At 38.4% G+C, this 18566-nt stretch overlaps 3 protein-coding genes across 8 annotated transcripts in view; 1 reads left to right on the plus strand and 2 right to left on the minus strand.

The window, feature by feature from the left end:
* Window positions 1-14299, minus strand: part of LOC106746559 (protein purity of essence) — a 29481-nt gene extending 15182 nt beyond the window's left edge. The window contains exons 1-33 of one of the 5 annotated variants that reach the window (XM_014623272.1): window positions 14230-14299; window positions 13733-13939; window positions 13456-13553; window positions 12736-13184; window positions 12009-12533; window positions 11758-11918; window positions 11342-11579; window positions 11142-11259; window positions 10697-10854; window positions 10381-10549; window positions 10033-10259; window positions 9811-9934; window positions 9427-9653; window positions 8836-9045; window positions 8139-8323; window positions 7860-8001; window positions 7519-7796; window positions 7133-7439; window positions 6857-7014; window positions 6488-6727; window positions 5859-6070; window positions 5549-5729; window positions 5257-5463; window positions 4997-5188; window positions 4181-4851; window positions 3670-3872; window positions 3270-3429; window positions 1806-3187; window positions 1565-1722; window positions 1315-1452; window positions 1103-1135; window positions 431-635; window positions 59-248 (exon numbers count right to left, since the gene is read on the minus strand). In XM_014623272.1, coding sequence (XP_014478758.1) covers window positions 59-248; window positions 431-635; window positions 1103-1135; window positions 1315-1452; window positions 1565-1722; window positions 1806-3187; window positions 3270-3429; window positions 3670-3872; window positions 4181-4851; window positions 4997-5188; window positions 5257-5463; window positions 5549-5729; window positions 5859-6070; window positions 6488-6727; window positions 6857-7014; window positions 7133-7439; window positions 7519-7796; window positions 7860-8001; window positions 8139-8323; window positions 8836-9045; window positions 9427-9653; window positions 9811-9934; window positions 10033-10259; window positions 10381-10549; window positions 10697-10854; window positions 11142-11259; window positions 11342-11579; window positions 11758-11918; window positions 12009-12533; window positions 12736-13184; window positions 13456-13553; window positions 13733-13911 — 8125 coding nt within the window. In that variant the 5' untranslated portion in view covers window positions 13912-13939; window positions 14230-14299. The remainder of the gene's footprint in view (window positions 1-58; window positions 249-430; window positions 636-1102; window positions 1136-1314; window positions 1453-1564; window positions 1723-1805; window positions 3188-3269; window positions 3430-3669; window positions 3873-4180; window positions 4852-4996; window positions 5189-5256; window positions 5464-5548; window positions 5730-5858; window positions 6071-6487; window positions 6728-6856; window positions 7015-7132; window positions 7440-7518; window positions 7797-7859; window positions 8002-8138; window positions 8324-8835; window positions 9046-9426; window positions 9654-9810; window positions 9935-10032; window positions 10260-10380; window positions 10550-10696; window positions 10855-11141; window positions 11260-11341; window positions 11580-11757; window positions 11919-12008; window positions 12534-12735; window positions 13185-13455; window positions 13554-13732; window positions 13940-14229) is intronic. The other 4 variants (XM_014623273.1, XM_014623276.1, XM_014623274.1 and 1 more) reach the window with 4 other exon arrangements.
* Window positions 14300-14793: 494 nt separating this feature from the next.
* LOC106746529 (39S ribosomal protein L46, mitochondrial) lies at window positions 14794-16454 on the plus strand. Of its 2 annotated transcripts, XM_014623202.1 has the most exons (5): window positions 14794-14877; window positions 15020-15100; window positions 15301-15666; window positions 15906-16048; window positions 16147-16454. In XM_014623202.1, the coding sequence occupies exons 2-5, from the start codon at window positions 15043-15045 to the stop codon at window positions 16411-16413; spliced, it is 834 nt and encodes a 277-aa protein (XP_014478688.1). In that variant the 5' UTR covers window positions 14794-14877; window positions 15020-15042; the 3' UTR covers window positions 16414-16454. The 2 variants fall into 2 exon arrangements, with proteins under 2 accessions (XP_014478688.1, XP_014478687.1); XM_014623201.1 differs by having other exon boundaries at window positions 14800-15100.
* A 32-nt stretch (window positions 16455-16486) lies between these two features.
* Window positions 16487-18255, minus strand: LOC106746530 (probable 18S rRNA (guanine-N(7))-methyltransferase). Its single transcript, XM_014623203.1, has 5 exons — window positions 17869-18255; window positions 17653-17690; window positions 17403-17581; window positions 16829-17255; window positions 16487-16695 (listed from the first exon to the last, which is right to left on the minus strand). Exons 1-5 carry the CDS (start codon window positions 17905-17907, stop codon window positions 16551-16553), a joined length of 828 nt encoding a protein of 275 aa, XP_014478689.1. The 5' UTR covers window positions 17908-18255; the 3' UTR covers window positions 16487-16550.
* Between the last annotated feature and the right edge of the window lie 311 nt (window positions 18256-18566).

Raw genomic sequence — 18566 nt, forward strand, 5'->3', positions numbered from 1 at the left:
GCGTGACAGTCTCGTTCCTCAGTGAAGCGGCGAAACAACGAATGATGGTAATGCCTACCGTTACTCTCGTCGATCGACTTGTTCGCATACTGCTCGGCGAATTTCGCGAGATTTTGCGGCCGAGAAACGGCAATAGCACGAACGATCAGCACGAGCCTGTAGAAATTCTCCGCATCGATGTCGCATGAGTCGTTAGCTTCCCGCATTGACCTCAAGGACTCGAGCACGTGCGATAACAATGCGTGGTCCTGAAAAGTGTGCAGAGTAAGAACGTAAACGGAGCATACACGTGCACGTCAAGTTCTTCATACAAAAATTATTTATTATTATTCCACTTCATTTGATTATTTTATACCTTTGTTACTTATTATTATGCATCATTACTTGATTTTGGTCATTTCGTTTGTAATTATTATTGATTATTTTCTACCTTGTGGAAGTGATAAGCCTGTTTGGTGTTGTGAAGCGCAGCTAACAAGGCTGTAGTGTGCATTTGCACCGACGGTGGCGTCGGTAGTATTAACAATCGCGACGCAACATCGATAGCCGTGGATTTTAGGGAGGGCTTGTTGTTGTCGTCGTGCGAGGATAAGATAAACGAAGATTCCAGGACTTCCAATATGCTGGATATCATCCTATAAGTTGACAAAACTTGTCAAAAAGTTTATCGTCGACCTGAGTTACGAAGATACAAATTAATCGTGCACTCTCGTGACAAATATATACGCTATATTTCCGAACTGATTCACCGGATCTATATCTTCACATGAGCAACCGGTACAATTAGTGGTGTAACTCACACACACGAGGATAATTTGTTAATAAAGACGGACGACATCGAACTGATTCTCTCTAAAAAAAAGAAAAAAAAAGCACTACCACAGAATCTGTTTCGCATGCTATCAGTCAAAGACATACAGTTAAGGACAGATGTTTGTCTCTTTCTCTCTCTCTCTCTCTCTCTCTCTCTCTCTTTCCCTCCCTTCCTCTTTTCGTAAAACTACCATTAGGCTAATTGTGAGTCGTTAACTAGCTGGTGACACTAATTGTCAGATCCTAGTCCTACTACTTTCGCGATAATAAAATCATAATATGCTCTTACCTTTCTATGTTAACCGAACTATCCTTTGTCGTTCTGATAAAGTCGTCATTGCATGGATTAAAGAATATTCTTTTTATAAAGTAATTAACTAATCATTTATAAACATATATATATATATATATATATTAATATATATATATATGTTTATAAAAATTATACATTATAACATAATTTATTAATTGGATATCGGTATAAATATGATATTAACGTACTTGTCGGTCGAAGACAATGGTGCGGGAGAAACGATAGTGTTGTCGGCTTCATTGTTGATTGTCGTCACTGGCGCGGATGCTGGTTGAGGTTCCTCTATCTCCTCAGGCCAACCAAATGTATCCTTGGTCTTACCGTATCTTTATGAAAAGAAAGCGTAAGAGCTAATCTGAGTAAGTATTATGCCTGTATCTGCGTCTTATGCATCTATTTTTGGAAAAGACACGATATCGCATCGCAGTGTGCACTAACATTTTGATAGAATCCACCATGATAACACCCTCCGGATCCTGAGACGGGCCAAAAGTGATGGTTAATTTCTTATCAGCTTGAAGGCTTTCCTCTCTCGTTAAAGGGATGTCGAACCAACGACTTCTGGTTAACGTGGTCCGAATACTTCTTCCGAATACCTTCACGACGGCGATAATCGTGAGAGTTAAAGTCACAATTAAAGGAAATACCGTACCGTAAAGAGCATAGATCTCGGACTTACTTCGACATACAAAGGTGCCCGTTGAATGTCCTGATTGCCGAAGAGCACTCTGATTCCCGTCATTACTAAAATCGCATCGTTGTTCGTCACCTCCACGTTAAAGCCCATAGCTTTCGTGGAGACCACGTACATCCCGGTGGTATTCAAACGATGCTTGATCTGAGCGACATTGTAGATTTGCAGGAGATCGTTGCCGCCGAATTCCACCTCGTTCATCATCTGGCAATGCTCGAAGAAATCGATGGGAAATGTGACGTGCGATCCCGATGGCTTTCCAATCTTGTTCGTCTTCTTCTTTCGCGCCGGTTTAATGCCGGAGGTGGTGCTGATCGGTTGCACGGTGGACGACATCCAAAATCCGGTCTGCTCCATACCGGCCATGTAGATCCTCAGACTTCCGTCTTCGCACAGCAATATCAGAGTGGTGCGGTGTTCAGCGTTCGAGCTGGGATGCCGAATCGCCACCATGTCCATGATCTTCGCCTTCGCGGGCACCACTTTGATCTCCTGTATCATGATCGTGTCGGGCTTGATCATCAGTATCACCGGATTATTGCTGGTCTGCATAATCGAGCAAACCAGCCCGGGGTGATTCGCCACCTCGCTCCATTGGCACAACGGCTGCGGCTGGTTGTTGTTCGACTTGTTCCCGTTAGTCTTGTTCGCCAGATTAATTTGGAACACCACCGTGATATCGGAGTCCATGTGCTTGAGCGGCGCGATGAAGCTCTTGCCGCAAGCGTAGCTGAAGAACAACAATTGCAGGGCGTGGGAGTAATAAATGGAGACCCCACCGCTGCCCACTTGGCCGTTGTCCTTCAGTTCCGGATGATAGACGTCTAATGTGTTCGTCACGTAGAAAGCACCGTGCTTGGCTAAGCTCTCCTCGTCCATCACTTGGCTGTAAATGTATCCGGCCGAGGACATCAACAGCATGTGGAACGTGCCGTCCTCCGCGTGCATGAAGGTGCAATCTCGGATCTTGCCCGTCGGCACGAGGAAGTAATACTGCGGGCTCAGCGCGTCCCTGCCCAGGTCGTAAATTTTCACGAAATCGGCGGTAACCAGCGCTAACTGCGTCTGTGCGCCGGGCAGCCACAACGCTTTGATGATGAAGTTCCCGCTCTCGAGCTGAGGGTGAAGAACCAAGTGGTCGGACACCGTTCCCGAGCTGTTGAACGTAAGCACGTGGCAGTCCTTGAATCCACAAACAGCCAAGAAGTCCTCGTTCCACTGGTTCCCGGTGACCGAGAGGACCGTGAAAGGTACCGGTGCCGAGGCGAGCCTAGTCAGAGTCAGTTTCCTTTTAGAAGAGTCGGCTTGCTTCAGCAACGCGCTAAGTTGCAGCACCGTTATCTTGCCCTTCTCGTGTGAAACGGCTGCTTAAACGAAGAGACGTGCATCATTGTAAGTTGGTCCACTCGTCAACGAGACTGTGGAGAATACCTCTTCCTGCAAACTCACCTAAGTGCTGTCGTTTACCGTGCGGGGATGACAAGCAACACATGGCGACACGTCGTATCATATGGGCGGACAATAACTGTCTGATCGTTTGGCCCTGATCTCCCGAGTAATTCATCCTCACGTTTTCAAACGCACCTTCCTGAGATCCCAAGGTCGGTAACTAACAAACAAATCAAACATATTTATTAGACATATTTTTCACACATATAAATATATATAGAATAGAAATCTCGAACAATTTAACATCTTATCGCTATCCGAGTAAAATATCAAGTTGTTGAACAACTAAGAATTTTTATAAGTTAGCGGAGTTTGATAGTACGCTTATGAAGCTTGAACCAAAAATAGTCGAATAGTATCAACATTGATGCTACAGAATAATATGCAAACATATACAAACCATAAGCTGATCTGTATGTTCAAACTTCTTGTCAAGTGTGTGTAAGTGTTTAAGCGCCAATTGAGCACGCGCGTGGCAGCCGACTGGCGAATAACGCTGGCAGGATGCATCCACTGCGGGCACCAATACACGTGTTAGGTCCACTAACGAAGATACTAATCCACTTTTCCATAGTTGAGAATATATCCAATCCTTGGAAGATTCTATAAATATTAATAAATAATATAAATGATATACATGTATACCTACTAATTAATACTGAACTGATTAATACTTGTAGAACATTTATATTTATGTTAGATATTACTTTATATTTATACTACATACATACATAAGTACTTAATAATACAAATTAAGTAAGTATTCTGTAAATATTAATCAATTAAATATTAGTGAATAATTATTCATATCCATTCGAAAATCAAACGAGCAAAGAGCGACAAACCACAGCGCGACCGCGAACTGATATTTAATCAATATTGTTCCTTATAAAACCGTATAATATTATTACCCAATTGCTTGGCCAGGCACGCTTGCTTCTGAGTGTCGCGTCCGTTTCGTTCGTGCTTGTCGTATAAATGCACGGGGCTGGATGCTCTTCGGCGTAGGCTGCTCGTGAGAAGCAGATTGCTCTCGACGGGAGCCCCGACATTGTTGTACGGTATGTTATTGCCGACTTGATGCTCCGAACTCTGCGGGCTGCGCTTCGTCAATGCCTGGCACGATCCGTCGTCCTTAGCGCCGCAATCGCAGAAGAAATTCCCGTACTTGGCATAGGTCACGTCGTGTCCGCGATGACACACTCGCGCGCACACGGTGCAAACGCCGACTCCGTCCACCATGTTGCACGTGTGACAATGGTACCAATGTTGATTCATAAACTCTTTCTGCGTGATCGTGAAGGTGCAGAGCTTGTTGCAGAGACTGTCCTCGTCCGAATCCTCGGCCGCGCTATCGTCATCCTCGTGCGGAATCTCGTCCACCCAGTCGCTGTCGTTCACGTCGTTGCTGGGTATCGCGCCCTCCCACGGCGGGCTGGTCGCCCGATCTTGCGACTGTGCCTGCTGTGGACAAATCGCGCCCACTATGTCTGCTATGTAATTCAACATACAGCAGCCAGCTTCGATGTACGGCGACGGCTTGTCGAAAGTCTGGGGATCCTTATTCATAATCTGCTCCTTGCTGCACGGAACAAATCCGACAGTGAGTACGCAACGAGACATATACAGGGCTTTCGAGTGATTCGAAAGATATGGTTCGTGTTGCGAGAAAAATAGCATTATGATGCGAGCAGCTTCTACAATTACAAACGTTTTCAAAAACTCACCAAAGCTCTACCCATTCAGTTGCAGCTTTGAATAGCAATCTGTGCCCTTTTTCAGACCCAGCGTCGGCCAATGTAGACATAATGTGCATCAATTCCGAGAATCTGTTCCCTTCGATTGTAGGAGAAAGGATGTGGTACGCTAATGGTATGAGAGCTTGGAGGATGGTTATCGAGACGTCCACGCTGGTATTGCTGTGAAAGATACATTTCGGCATGAGGCTTTTCACAGTTCTACCTGACTTTCGAACGGTGATCCTCACCTCTTGTCCTTCACTATGTAATTCGTGAGCGCCCGCAAGAAGCGGCTGTTCTCATGGATCGAGTGCTGCTCGTCGTTATTAGCCGCAGGCTGATTGTTGGCATTGTCAGACACGGAAATGGCCCATTGGACTTGCTCATTATTAGACGCGTTGTTTTTCTCGTCCGGTTTCTGACTATCCTCCGACGTGCTGGAGACAGCTACCACTCTGTAGTGCAAAATAATCATCTCGTACTAACGCAAGTAGATACCAAAGTACATCTCGACGGGACTAACATGACACGAGCACGTACGTATTTGCGGCGGCAGCTGTAGGTGTTGTGACGTTCGTTGTAGAAGTACTCGTCGGTACTTTGCTCGTCGCTCCTAATATGACGTGTCTGAACCAGGTCTGTAGTTTCTCACTCTCGACGTTGGCGAAATTCGCCACAGAATTGCAGAGACGATCCAACGATCCGTCCGTCGTTTTCTCGGCTAGCGCGCCCACATTTTAGTACATCGGAATTATACCATCGCGTAGATAATATAATTAATATATATATACACGTTTTCCATATTGAAAATACTCGAAAAATACATATGAATCAGTCTATCCGTGCTTACCTGTTCTGAACAGTATGTTGAAAAAGTGTAAAATGTGCGTGCTGAACTGCAGCGAAGCTTGAGATGACGTTATGGACAACAAGATAGACACAAGACTATGATTTGAGTCGGGGGCGAAGAACGTATCTAAGGCTTTACATCCAAGAGGTTTCTCCAAAAGTCGCTCCCAATATTTGATACACTGCTTCAATATTTCCTCATCAATAATAACACTGTAAGAATCACACAATGTTGCACATAACAATCGTGATACATCAGATTAGTTAGTCGATTAGTGCATTTCCACTACACCCAGCAAAGTGCGCAAACAGTAATGCATATTAATAAATAATAATAATGATAATAACTTTCTTGGCCGTTACAGTCAAAAGAGAAAGTAAACGATAACACAGAAGTGAGGATAGTGTATGCAAACCAAAGGACAAAGCAACAAGAAAGAAACTAATATATCTGCCTCCAAATCCTCCAATCCAAAAAATAGAACCAATTAGATCAAATATGAATCATTATATCGAGCATAATATAGCTTTCAGCTACAGAGCAAAGTGCAAAGAGAGAGAGAGAGAGAGAGAGAGAAAGAATGTAGAGACATAAGACAATATCGTTTACAAATATGTTGTTGCATTTACTTGATAGGTCCATTTGTGGTGTCAGTATACTCGATTATCAGATTATAAGTGTGATTTAGCACAAACAAGTGCTCTCGCAAGTGTCGTGCTTCATTATCATTGTCCTGTCCCAATAACTTTATCAGAGTACTCGTAGCCATATCTCGAACGTAATCAGTACGTGCGTCCATTGACAATGAAATAAGGATGTTAACTGCTTGAGAATGTATGTCTGACTGTTGCTCCGGGACTGTTGCAGCGCTGAAATAAAAGCATCGCGTTGGCGGATAGAAAGTTAGGAAATAATGTAATTGAGGAATAGAGATCAATATTAAGTGACGTGGCTGTGGTTGATCACAAATGTCACAAAACACGGAACTCATAACTCACGTAATGTACTCCATAACAAACGAAACCAAGCAATGCAGCAAGTTTTTCAGAGACGGATTGATAGAGAAGGTCGGGTGCTCAGACAGGGAGCTGACATGATAACTGACTGTAGTGAGAATGTAACTTTCCGCTGGTATTATGTCATTTGCATATGTATGCTGTAAACCCAAAAATATATTATTCTCCTGCATCATATAGAATCAACTTCGTGTAAACATACGCATGACGCGAATCTTACATTTTAAAACGCTTCTACTTTTACAATCATTAACTTACCCAAGTTACAAGAGGAAATGCGATACTCTTCCACTTGTCCAACGCAGATTTAACGCTACTCGGTAAGAATGAAATCAACGACGATTCCGTTCCCCAATTTGCACCTGCCATTGACAGAATATTATCCAAGATCAGATAGTCCCGTGTACCGTATTTTCCGTCCTCCTCGGTGGACTCGAACGTATGATACAATATGTTAGACCGGCATGACAGCAGAATTGCTTCTGTCAGCGATAAAATATGCGGTAGAATTTCAACGATCATTTTATTCCTGTTCGAAGGCGTCGCATCTGTATTCTGTGGACTCCTACGAGAAAATTGCAATTGCGATAGAAATAGCGCAATTTACGAGACATATCTCTGAATATGCTATGTAATTTACACACTTAGTAGTTTCGATATTCTCCGTCGAGTTTTTCGACACGTTCTCATCCATGAGAACCTGTAGTTTTCCTACAACCGCAGCCAGTATATACAGAGAACCAAGTTTTGGTAAAGACGCTCTTGGCATTATTTTATCGGTGGAAGTATATTCTGGTTTAAGTGAAACAATACAATTCTTTGCCAGGGTAACGTCGTATTTGAGGGAATTCACGGTAGATGAAACGGTTTTCAATAAATTTTCAGCGTACTGCGTGTACATTCCCTGCTTCACCAAACAGTCCTGCAGAAACATAATCGTTAATGCCAAGTGAAAACACAAAGACCAGCTTTTATGTTGTTTTACCTTCATCCAACCGGTGAAAGTCTTATACGCAGCTCTCGGCCCCCATATCAATGAGTGGAGTAACATTGGTCCAGCTGGTATTTCCTCGCCGAGAGCAAGTTTATTCATGTAAGGAGTCGAAGGAGGTAACATCAACAATAATCTATTGTAAGCACACATAGCTTATTAGGTTTCGCGTATATGCACATTTCATTTTGGTCTAATAAAAATATGACAACGACGAGAGTGTAAATAAAGTCATATGTACGTTTCATGTGCACAAGAGCATTTTATACTTACTCCCAACATATAGAAAAGCAATAGTGAATTGCACACAGTCCCGTGAATGTAATTTTCTCCTTATTATCAACACCACTTTTCTTGTGCATATCAGTCTGATTAAGTACATTCAAGATGTCGATTAACGCATCGACTAGGAGAGGATACTTCATTTTATCCGGTGTGCCCAAGATAAAGTTGCAAGCCTGTAGAATGTTTTACGTAATGTAAAATTGCTTGAAAGATTGTTACAAACAATTCGGCCCTTGTACGAAAGATCTATATCATGAAAAATGAACTTTTCAAGAACGAGAAAAAACTATGTTAATGTTTAGTATCAAATACTTTTTTCTTGCAAATTATATTAACCCTTTGCACTCGAGGGCTCCGGAGCGGAGCCATTTAAAATTTGTCTTCAAACTCTTCAAACTCAAATGCAAATAGCAAGAGCGAAATATCCTATACAAAATAGTTTTTACGATTTGTCTTTGTCCTTATGTTATGAACTGAAAGTTATTTGCATTGTCTCCATAGCGGAGCCCTCGAGTTTGAAGACAAATTTTAAATGGCTGGTTAAAAATAGCTGCACGGTTTGTCTTTATTGTTGTAAATCGAAAGAAGTAACTGCAATAGAAAGGTGCAATGTTTCATGGCAAGACCTGTTTTTGAAAAAATTGGCTCATGTTTCCTTCGTAACGATGGATTCAAATATACTTACCAATCCGTCCAATTTCGGTGTATCCTGGTTATTAAAGTCTGTTCTCGATAAATTATAAAATCGCGGTTTCATTGAAAATTCATCCTGCGAGCCGTATTTGCGATAATTATCCTCTATTTCTACCCAAGGAGTGAAAGCCCTGCTAGTCTGTTTATTTCCATCTTTTGTATCGTATACTAAGCTTGTAGCAGAGAACAGATTCCACTGTACCTGTGAGTGTACCAATGAAGGGAAAATTAGACACAAATGAAATTATCGTTTTGTAACAATTAAAATTTTAATAAGCAATATAAGTATATCGCAAGAAGTATACTACCACTCAGGTGACACTTTCACACTGGTGGCCCTGTTGCCTTGCTCCGGTCGTACTGACCAGTATTCTTAATCTAGCATTCGATAGATCGATTCCGCATTACAACAGTATCAGGGCAATCGTAATGAAACATGAGCAAATGATAAATGAACACAATGATTAGAAGTATCGCGGAATAATTATAATTAAGGAATTATCGAATGCATTCTTTCACGAGAGAAATTCATATACAAATACGCCGCGCGGCAGACGTACGTAAACGAGCACGTGTATCTTACTTGTTCGAGTAATACTGGGTGCGCGTCATACAGATGTTTCATCATATACTCGAGTAATAGCAGCAATCGGGACAAGTGCAACAACTGCGAATCCTTCATCGGTGTTTTGACCGCTTCGCTGCAACGCACCGCACCACTTCCGGTCACAAGTAACACTGACTTCTTCTGCATCAAATTCAGAGAATGAAACAGGAAGAGAACTAACTGGGCGTGTTCCACGTTTAAATCTGCAAACATACATCAGTTAATTAATGTTCCAGCAATGAAGAATCAAGTGTTGTGAAAGTGATGAAAGTCATGTAATTTCCACATGTGTTAGATTAATAGCTGTGCAATTGTATGTATCAACAACCATGAGTAGATGTTCCAGTGAACTTTCTGTACCTTCGTTCTCAGCTTCGTACGTAGATTGAGGATTACACACATTCTCAACCATAGTTGTCACCAGCCGATGCCATATGCTTATACACGCAGCTTCTCTTTCTAACTGAGGCTTCAGCAAAAGCACCTAATTACAAAAACAAAAATTTAAGTGTACAAATCAGATGGTTAAAAAAAATATTTTTAATTAGTTTTAACGCAACAATTTAAGTGAATAATCGTAACCTGTGCCAGTACGCTGAGAGTTCGCGGATATACTTGAAGGGGCCAAGTGGTTGAACTACTGTTTTCGGTAGACCAAGGACTCACGCCCAAGTGCTGAAGTAAGGTGTTTTGAAGTGCTTCGCTCAGAGTATTCCACGCAAGCAGGTTGTGCGTATAACGACTCAGAGCTTGAGAAAATTCCGAGTACATAGCGCCCAATGTAGCACCATAAAATGCTGAAATTGTGCCTGAAAGTATAAATTTTGTCATGTAGAGCACACGCACGCACGCACCGAAAGGAACGTACGACAGTGCAAATGCAATTCTTGATATAAAATGAGAGCAAACAGTATTTCTACATAAACCCACCTGTTTCTGTTCTAGCTGTTTCGTGATCCAGATCTCTTATAATTGCTGCCAATATAACCATTTGCTGCTCAACCAAACCGTTAACCACATATTCACGAACGTATGTGCTTCTGCTCCCGATTAAATACTTATTCATAAATTGGAATATCTTCGTCGCAAGTGAAATGTACTGTGAAAGAAAGGGGAATTCTTAATAATTGAAATACAATAATCTATATAATTATCATCAACAGACTCGCAGTGTATGTCCGTTGCGTGCAATGTATATGTTCGATCAACTTAATGAAATAATTATGGAAAATATTGGAAAACATACACCATGCGGCTCACGATTATCGGGAACGATAGTGGTGGTGGTGGTACGTTCCGCGCTTGCTTCATTATTTGTTTCTTTATTGGTATTTGTGGAAGTTTCGTCCGATGGAGCAATGGTTTCTTCAAACCACAGTCCCAAAATAGGTTCGCTGTCCTCCTCTACCGACATAACAAGAGAGTTTGTTCTATACATAGTAAATATATATCGGTACGTTAATAAAATTATCAGCGTGCGAACGATTTGTATTGCATACTTTAATGTTGATGTTGCATCAAAGTTCATATACTGCACATATAAATTAAATATACGTAGATACTTTGAAATTAGCTTCTAATATTGGTTATACCAATGTACGCATACTCTTCACTCTTTACAAACAAGATATTTATCGAGTATTAAAACATACAAAATGCATGAGATATATTAGACGGATATGTAACATTACCCTCATCAGTGGAGTTCTCTGAACAACTCAGAAGATCTTCATAGTATGTGGTAGAATCCGATTGACTCAATGCATCTCCTTCCAAAGGATGCTTTTGCACTCTCTTCAGTGTACAAGCCTACAACAAATGGAATGTACACGTGATATGTTACCTTTTATCTGTGTAAAAGATATAAATGCACGCAAAATGATTCCGGCACCTTTCTGTAACTGATAGTAGCCAGATAAAAGAGCAGATGATTTAAGGGCACCGCTTGTAAAAAGGTTACTGCTCTTTGCAACGCAGTAGCAGTAGACAAGATATCCAATGGCGCTGGTTCTGGAACTGCCACGACCAGGTCGGAATTGGCCTCGATAGATACATCTTCGAGAAGTGCGCTCATCAAGTTCAGTGAGTGTGATGCTAATGCCACTGACAGCACGCCAAATCCCTGTTGCCTGTTATTACGTAAAAATATTTCGTTTATTTCGATCATCGTATAAACAAACTGAAATGAATTCTTGAATCATGAAATATATTAATTCGTGAAATATTCTTCCCAATTGCAAGAAAATGTGCGAGTGTGTATAATAGTTCCAGTAGTACATACGATGCAATATAAAATCGTATAATTACACTTTCATAAGATTCACACGTCCACTTGCATCCCGAGCTTTACTGGGCGACTTCCCTTTTTCATCTTTCCCTTTGTCTGCAGCAAAACTACTAACAGTTAACTGTGCTTGCAATCCAGCGACTAGGAGCCACACACCAATAAGCAAGTGATTTTGCAAAATCTGAAAAAAAAGAAATACATAGTTAATTTTATCATTAAGAAGATAAGAAAGTGATAATAATGTTAGGAAGATAGCTAATAAAATACTTACATGTCCTCCTGCGCGTGTGCTATTTTTAATAACATTTGATACTTGTCCAAATATTTCTAGACTCTTCTCAACGACCGTAATTGCTAGAGTGTCGTACTCCTCGTCGGTGGTTTTCGTATTCTGATTGGCTTGATTATTTCCGGTGGTATTTGTACTACATTTAGGTGATACAGCATTAGTTATGCCAACTATGCTTGATGCTGTTGCATTTGCAATTGAACAGTACAGGCAAGACATAGTCAGTAGTGACAATTTTTCTAATTTCTGAGGTGTTAAAGGTTCAAGTATTGGAAGTGACATCACATTATGTACAATATTAATGTCGCTAACAACAGAGTGTAGATTGTGCCTTATAGTGTGTGCCTCAGATGCATTGGCAGGCAAGCTGAATCCTTTTTTAGATAAATATGCTTGATACTTTCGTGTATAGCGTGACAAGTGTGGAAGATTTAGACACATATCCAATAGAATATCGCCCGCTCCCATATTTTGTAGTGTGCTTATATTATTGGCAATAAACATCATCTGTAATGAAATATACTTTCAGTCTCTCCAATTCTATTATCTTGTTCTGCTAGTACAAACATACTTTAGTGCAAGTAACAATGACGGAAGTATTAAATACCTAATAGAAAAATATATAATTTACTCAGGATTAATAGTCAAAACAGAGATATATTGTACACGATCATAAAGGGATATTTATTTCTATATGAAATATACAAACCTTAGTGTCAGAATGGGTCTCACTTGCGGTGCCATTGGTATTTTTATTTGCACCATCCGTGGGACTTTCACTAGCAAGAATCAAAGATGAAGAAAAGTCTTGCAATGGCATTGTCAATTGCTCAAGGATGCTGGTGGATAAATCACAGCGAGACCGCATAGATTCTTTTACAGACTGTTGAGACGATTCTTTTTCTTTTCCTACAGGTAACGGTTTCGAGGAAGGTGGTACCTTGGCACTTTTTATCGTGGTAATAAGAGCTACTTCCTCTGCTGATGAGAGGAGAGACTGTCCCGTACATAATGCACGTATCGGCAGCAATAACTGCTTTGTGGTCAAAACAGTCTGCGTGGTATCTGATTGAGCTTGCTGCTGCTGCAGCTTTTCCACAAAAAGTGTGAGCAAGACTTTGCATGCTTGATAAGCGATAGGTATTTGACACTTGGCAACTGGAAAGGATTTCGCGAGACTTAATACAACATTATCTTTTGTATAGACAAATGAAACTATAAATAAATATACTTCTCAAGTATATTTCTCAAGTATTTCAAGCTATTCTATATACAAAAGTTACGTAGGATACATAACGTTCGATACAATAAAGAAAAAAAAGAGGAATCTATACACAAATGTAGCTTCCAAGAAAGAAACTGCTTACATTATTACTTACGCAAGTGTTTTTATACACTTATGCAAACGAGAATATACGGTATTACTTACACGAACTTGCGCAAGCGCTAATATAATCCGCGGATAACACAGCGGCAACCGTGAAAAAAGTGTCATATTGCTCCTCGTGGGAAAAAAACTTATTCTCGCTGTAAAGTAAAAAATGAATGTCAGCTATACAGTTGAAAGGAATAGGCCACGGTTATTCGAACAGGCTCGAGCGATGACAGGCATCCATTTCCGTATTGTCACCGGAGGGACATATTTTCAACATCGTCGAAACGATCGTTTCAGCGTGCACGCATGATCGATGGGAAATTATACTTACCTCTTGAGGATACTCTTTGCGAGCCCGAGAACGTCATTTTTATTAAGTGAACGTGAAGTTCCTATTATCGGCTTTAATAACGCAGGCCACTCATCCTGGCCACCACTCTTCGCCGCCATTTTCGATACTGAGAGCTTCGACGAGTCGTTCTCGTCCTTTACATCATCGGTCGCGATCATCACTTTTCATTGGTTCTTTCCAATGTAACTTGTACAGAAATACAATAAAAGTTGAACTCAGTATATGACGAATGTGTGTGTATCTGTGTGTATGTGTGTATGTATATACACATTATATATTCATATATATATATATATATATATATATATGAATAGCACAATTCCCCGAGACGAATTCTCGTAATATCCAATTATCTCAGGAAAATAATATGATTATGATTGTTTTCAACCGAAATCAAAGTTCCGCACGTTAGAACTTTATATTGCGTAGCTAATAATTTGAAAAATTTCGTAAGACACTTTGTTAGGTTAGGTTACATTAGAGAGAAGAAAAACAGAGATCATGGGACAATTTGACTTGATCCGCGTATAGGAAGCGCCTCCATGTTTATTAAACGTGAACAAACTACGTGGCGAATATTAACTCTTCTCAGTAGGTAACAAGTGGTCTGTTCTTTTTAGCTGCACTGCTGAACTGATGCAATACATTAAGGAGAATTCACACCTTGGCAGAAAAGCATAAGGCAGAAAAACAATAGCCAATCAGAACTCGTGCTGGTAGTCGACAGTTTCTGCTTTATCTACTGCTTACTACCAGCGAATTTTGATTGGATATCTGCTTTTCTATCAAGGTGTGAATTCTCCCTTAGCATGAGACAAGTATATTTTGTTCGCAAATGAGGATGAAACGTTTGCATCGTAAAATGTCCTTTACGGCAATTTATAGGTCTGTTCGTTTCCGCTGCACCGCTGAACTAGTGCAATAAGTTGAAGCGAGATAAGTATATGTTTTCTCACTTTAACTTATTGCACTAGTTCAGCGATGCAGCGAAAACGAACAGACCTCATGTGTGAAGGCCTGTACTGACTGTATGATCTCCATTTGTCGATGTCAACAGTAGCGGCTCGTAGTGGAGACTTAGGAATTGAACCAATTGAACGAACAGAAATTTATTTATATCAAACGTAGCTTTTTTTTATATTTAATATTGTTAATCACACAAAACAATTTCTTAATAGATTAAATAAAGCAAAACAGATTGATAATGATATTGTGAATTACTTTCTCTATTCTCTAATAATATCATTGATTCTACTTGCGTTCTAGGTTATCAAGAAATATATTTAAAAATGTTCAAACAAACTTTGAGATTTTCCAGATCGTATAACTTACATCAAATCTTATTAGGTAAGAAAGAATTATTAGAACATGCAAAAAATTTGACTTTAAAAAGTTGTAAAGTAAATTAATATCTTGATTGTTAATCTCTGAAAACTATGAGATTGATTACACATGTTTGTAATCACATATAACATATGCATATTACAATATACAATAATGTATATTTTATACATATTACAATATACAATAATGTATATTTTATACAGGTACATCGAGAAAAGCTGTTGCAATATGTCCTAATGTGATTCAGTATCAAAATACTCAAATGTTTTCCACTGCTCCAGTCATTAAAAAATGGGATTTATATAGTTCTGTCTGTCTGGAACGTCATCCAATTACAGTACAATCAATGCAAGAAATAGAATTAAAATTTTATAATATGTTAAGGAAAATTGAGTTTGAAGATAGTCTAAAAAATGATCATGAATTGAAGAAAGAAAGAGAAGAGAATCAGTCAAAGATAACAAAAAGTGATATGGATATGGAAACTATTTTGATACAGACTGCACAGGAATTTGAAGATAGCAACCTAGAAGAACTAAAAAATTTTAAATTTGCCCCAAGAATTACAAGTATGTATGTTATTATTGTTTTCAATAACATAGTACAATAGAAAATCTTACAGAATATCTTTGAAAACCAACATTATATAATGATATAGTTATAAAACAAATTATATATATGTATCTACTATATAAAAGCTTATTTATCTATCAAAATTTTAAAAAATTGTATGTATCATACTTATATGTTACATATTATATAGTTTGTATAAGCTATAATAAATAATTTATTTATACATAATTTTTAGAATTTGATGAACAAAATGAAACATCATCGTTAAAACGTAAATTGGACAAAAATTTACTTTTATTGGTACATCAAAAGATTGGCGATAAACATTATTGGATACCTCCCCAGGGTATTCGACAGGAAGGAGAAACCATGAGACAAGTATAAATTTTTTTTATACAATTTTACATACATATGTTACTTTAGAAAAGATAAAAAATGACTTTATCATACATTAATATTTTATTTTATTTTTCTAGACAGCAGAAAGAGTACTGCAAAATGAATGTGGTACTAAAATAAAAGTAAAGTTTTATGGAAACGCACCCATTGGATTTTACAAATACAAATATCCTCGGAAGCTTCAGGAAAAAGAAAGCTGTGGTGCTAAAATATTTTATTTTTTAGCAAAATATGTTGATGGAGATATTACGGATAACGTAAAGTATCAATGGTTGGATCATGAAGAACTAGAAAAAGTATTACCTCGTGAAATGCAAAAGAGCATTTCACAGTTTATGTTGTGAATTTAAACAATATATCATTAAAATATTTTATCACATCTAAATCATCTTCGAGTAGTATTGAATGAAGTCGAGATTAATTGTATTATAAACTTTATTTAAAAAATAATAATATCTAAAAATTAAAACAATTATATAGTTCAGAATCGCCCACATCTCTTTCGTCCAGTATACTTTGAATCATCCCTAACTTCTTTTCCTTGCCGCCGCCGTCTTTCCTTTTTCTCTATAATCCACTCCCTACTCTTCTTTAATGGTTTACCCCTGGCTTTCTTTATATACTCCCTGTAATATAAGATTTGTACAAGATCTTTGTTTTAATAAAATAAAATGTAAAATAAATATACTAAATACACGTGAAATTAATAGTATAGCTTTAATTGTAAATTACCAAATAATATAGACATAAGGATCATACCTTTTTGATGTATAAGCTACATTCTGGTTGTCACTTTCTGTACCTAGTGCTTTTGGGAGAGCAACTGCACCACCGGTCATTAAGACCAAAAATATTTTCTTTGCTTTTGTACTATTTGGAAAATCTATGACCACGCCGCCAAAGAAACCAGCTTTTGTAGCTTGAGTAGTAACTAACTCAATTTGCTTACTGTTCTCTGGATAGAACTGCAATACAGCTCTTGCGTTTCTCGACAGACATGCAAACAATGTTGAGAAGAAATGATATAAACGTTTAACAGGATTGTGTGAAGCTTTGTCTGCATAACACAACCATTGTAATGCAGAAACACTAACAGCACCATCAAACGCACCGGCTCTAAATGGCATTCCTTGACCTATATCCCCTAAGATCAAGTCACCGTCCGTTTCTCTTTCTTTAGCTACATCTGTAAAATATGAAATACATTATATATAATTACAAGCAAAATTAAAAGTGGATATTATAATCACATATAATAATGAAATATTTTGACATCATTTAACACACAAATTATATTAAATAAAACATATTGTAGTGCAATTGAAATATTTACCAAGCATAGCTGAAGAAATATCAACACCTATCCATACATGTCCCTGATCTTCTAGCACACTGCCACTTAGACCTGAGCCGCAGCCAATATCTAAGAGTAAACAACTCTGGTCTTCAGGTAATACAAGAAGTTCTATAGCACGTTCAGACATTTGTACTTGAATATCTATCATACGGGAGCTGCAAATATATTTATTTTATTAATATCATCAAAAATATATAGTTATATGTAAAATTTTATAAAGATATACCTTTGAGTGTACTTCTTGGCTTCTGTTTCATTATAATACTGTCGCGAGAAAGATATATCAAATTAACCTCTTCATTAATTTATTAATATAGTTTGTGATCATATAAAGAACTTTATTATATATTCAAATAGCACACACTTGTTATATTCTTCAACTTTAAAAATACTATACAATTTATTTATTCTAAATTACACATTTATAAAACAAAATACTTACCACCTCAGGTGGTGCCATACGTTCTGGACGCTTAGACATGATGTCTAATGTGTATATTTTTATTGTAACTTTCAAAAATTACCGTAAAAATACGTACACATGCAACAAACACGTTTTACAGAATAAATATACATAACCTACTAGAATGCGTTCTTTTTAAATGCTACAACGATGACGAAATAAGTTATCCCAAGAATGTCGAGTCGCATTGGTCAATTCGACAATTTGGCAATTCGACCAATATGATTGGACATTGTAGACCAATAGTCGCAATCTTTACGAATGTTAAGTGGAACACACCTTAAGAAGAAGAGATCTAAAGCCTGTATCAGACTACGGATTGGAGATTGAGATTGAATTGAAATTTGATTAATCAGTGCAAAATTCACTAAATTTCACTAAACTCGAGTTCAGTTAACTTAGCTAAATTAAATTCAATCTCAATCCCCAATCCATAGTCTGATATAGGCTTAATAAAATAGAAAGCGCGTAAAAAATATCGATAAAATAATACAATTCCCAAAATCGATTACTCAAACAAGAAGTTTCGAGAATCGATATATTATACTGCCCACACATGAATTGAAATAAATTGAGCTGGAACTCAGAAGGATTAGAGGAAAATTTTTAGAAAGAAAAATAGTCTTTTCATAATTTTTCATGCATAACTAGTGAAATATACAGAATGCCTTATAAAT

This window comes from Dinoponera quadriceps, unplaced genomic scaffold, assembly GCF_001313825.1.
Source record: "Dinoponera quadriceps isolate SergipeBrazil2010 unplaced genomic scaffold, ASM131382v1 scaffold1573, whole genome shotgun sequence".
Taxonomy (NCBI): Eukaryota; Metazoa; Arthropoda; class Insecta; order Hymenoptera; family Formicidae; genus Dinoponera; species Dinoponera quadriceps.

Coding starts and splice junctions, on each gene's coding strand:
- LOC106746529 (XM_014623202.1), top strand. CDS start 15,043: ATGTTCAAACAAACTTTGAGATTTTCCAGATCGTATAACTTACATCAA. Junction 15,667..15,905: donor ATTTGCCCCAAGAATTACAA/GTATGTATGTTA, acceptor CATAATTTTTAG/AATTTGATGAACAAAATGAA. Junction 16,049..16,146: donor AAGGAGAAACCATGAGACAA/GTATAAATTTTT, acceptor TTATTTTTCTAG/ACAGCAGAAAGAGTACTGCA.
- LOC106746530 (XM_014623203.1), bottom strand. CDS start 17,907: ATGTCTAAGCGTCCAGAACGTATGGCACCACCTGAGGTG. Junction 17,582..17,652: donor GCCAAGAAGTACACTCAAAG/GTATATCTTTAT, acceptor ATATATTTGCAG/CTCCCGTATGATAGATATTC. Junction 16,696..16,828: donor GTAGCTTATACATCAAAAAG/GTATGATCCTTA, acceptor CTTATATTACAG/GGAGTATATAAAGAAAGCCA.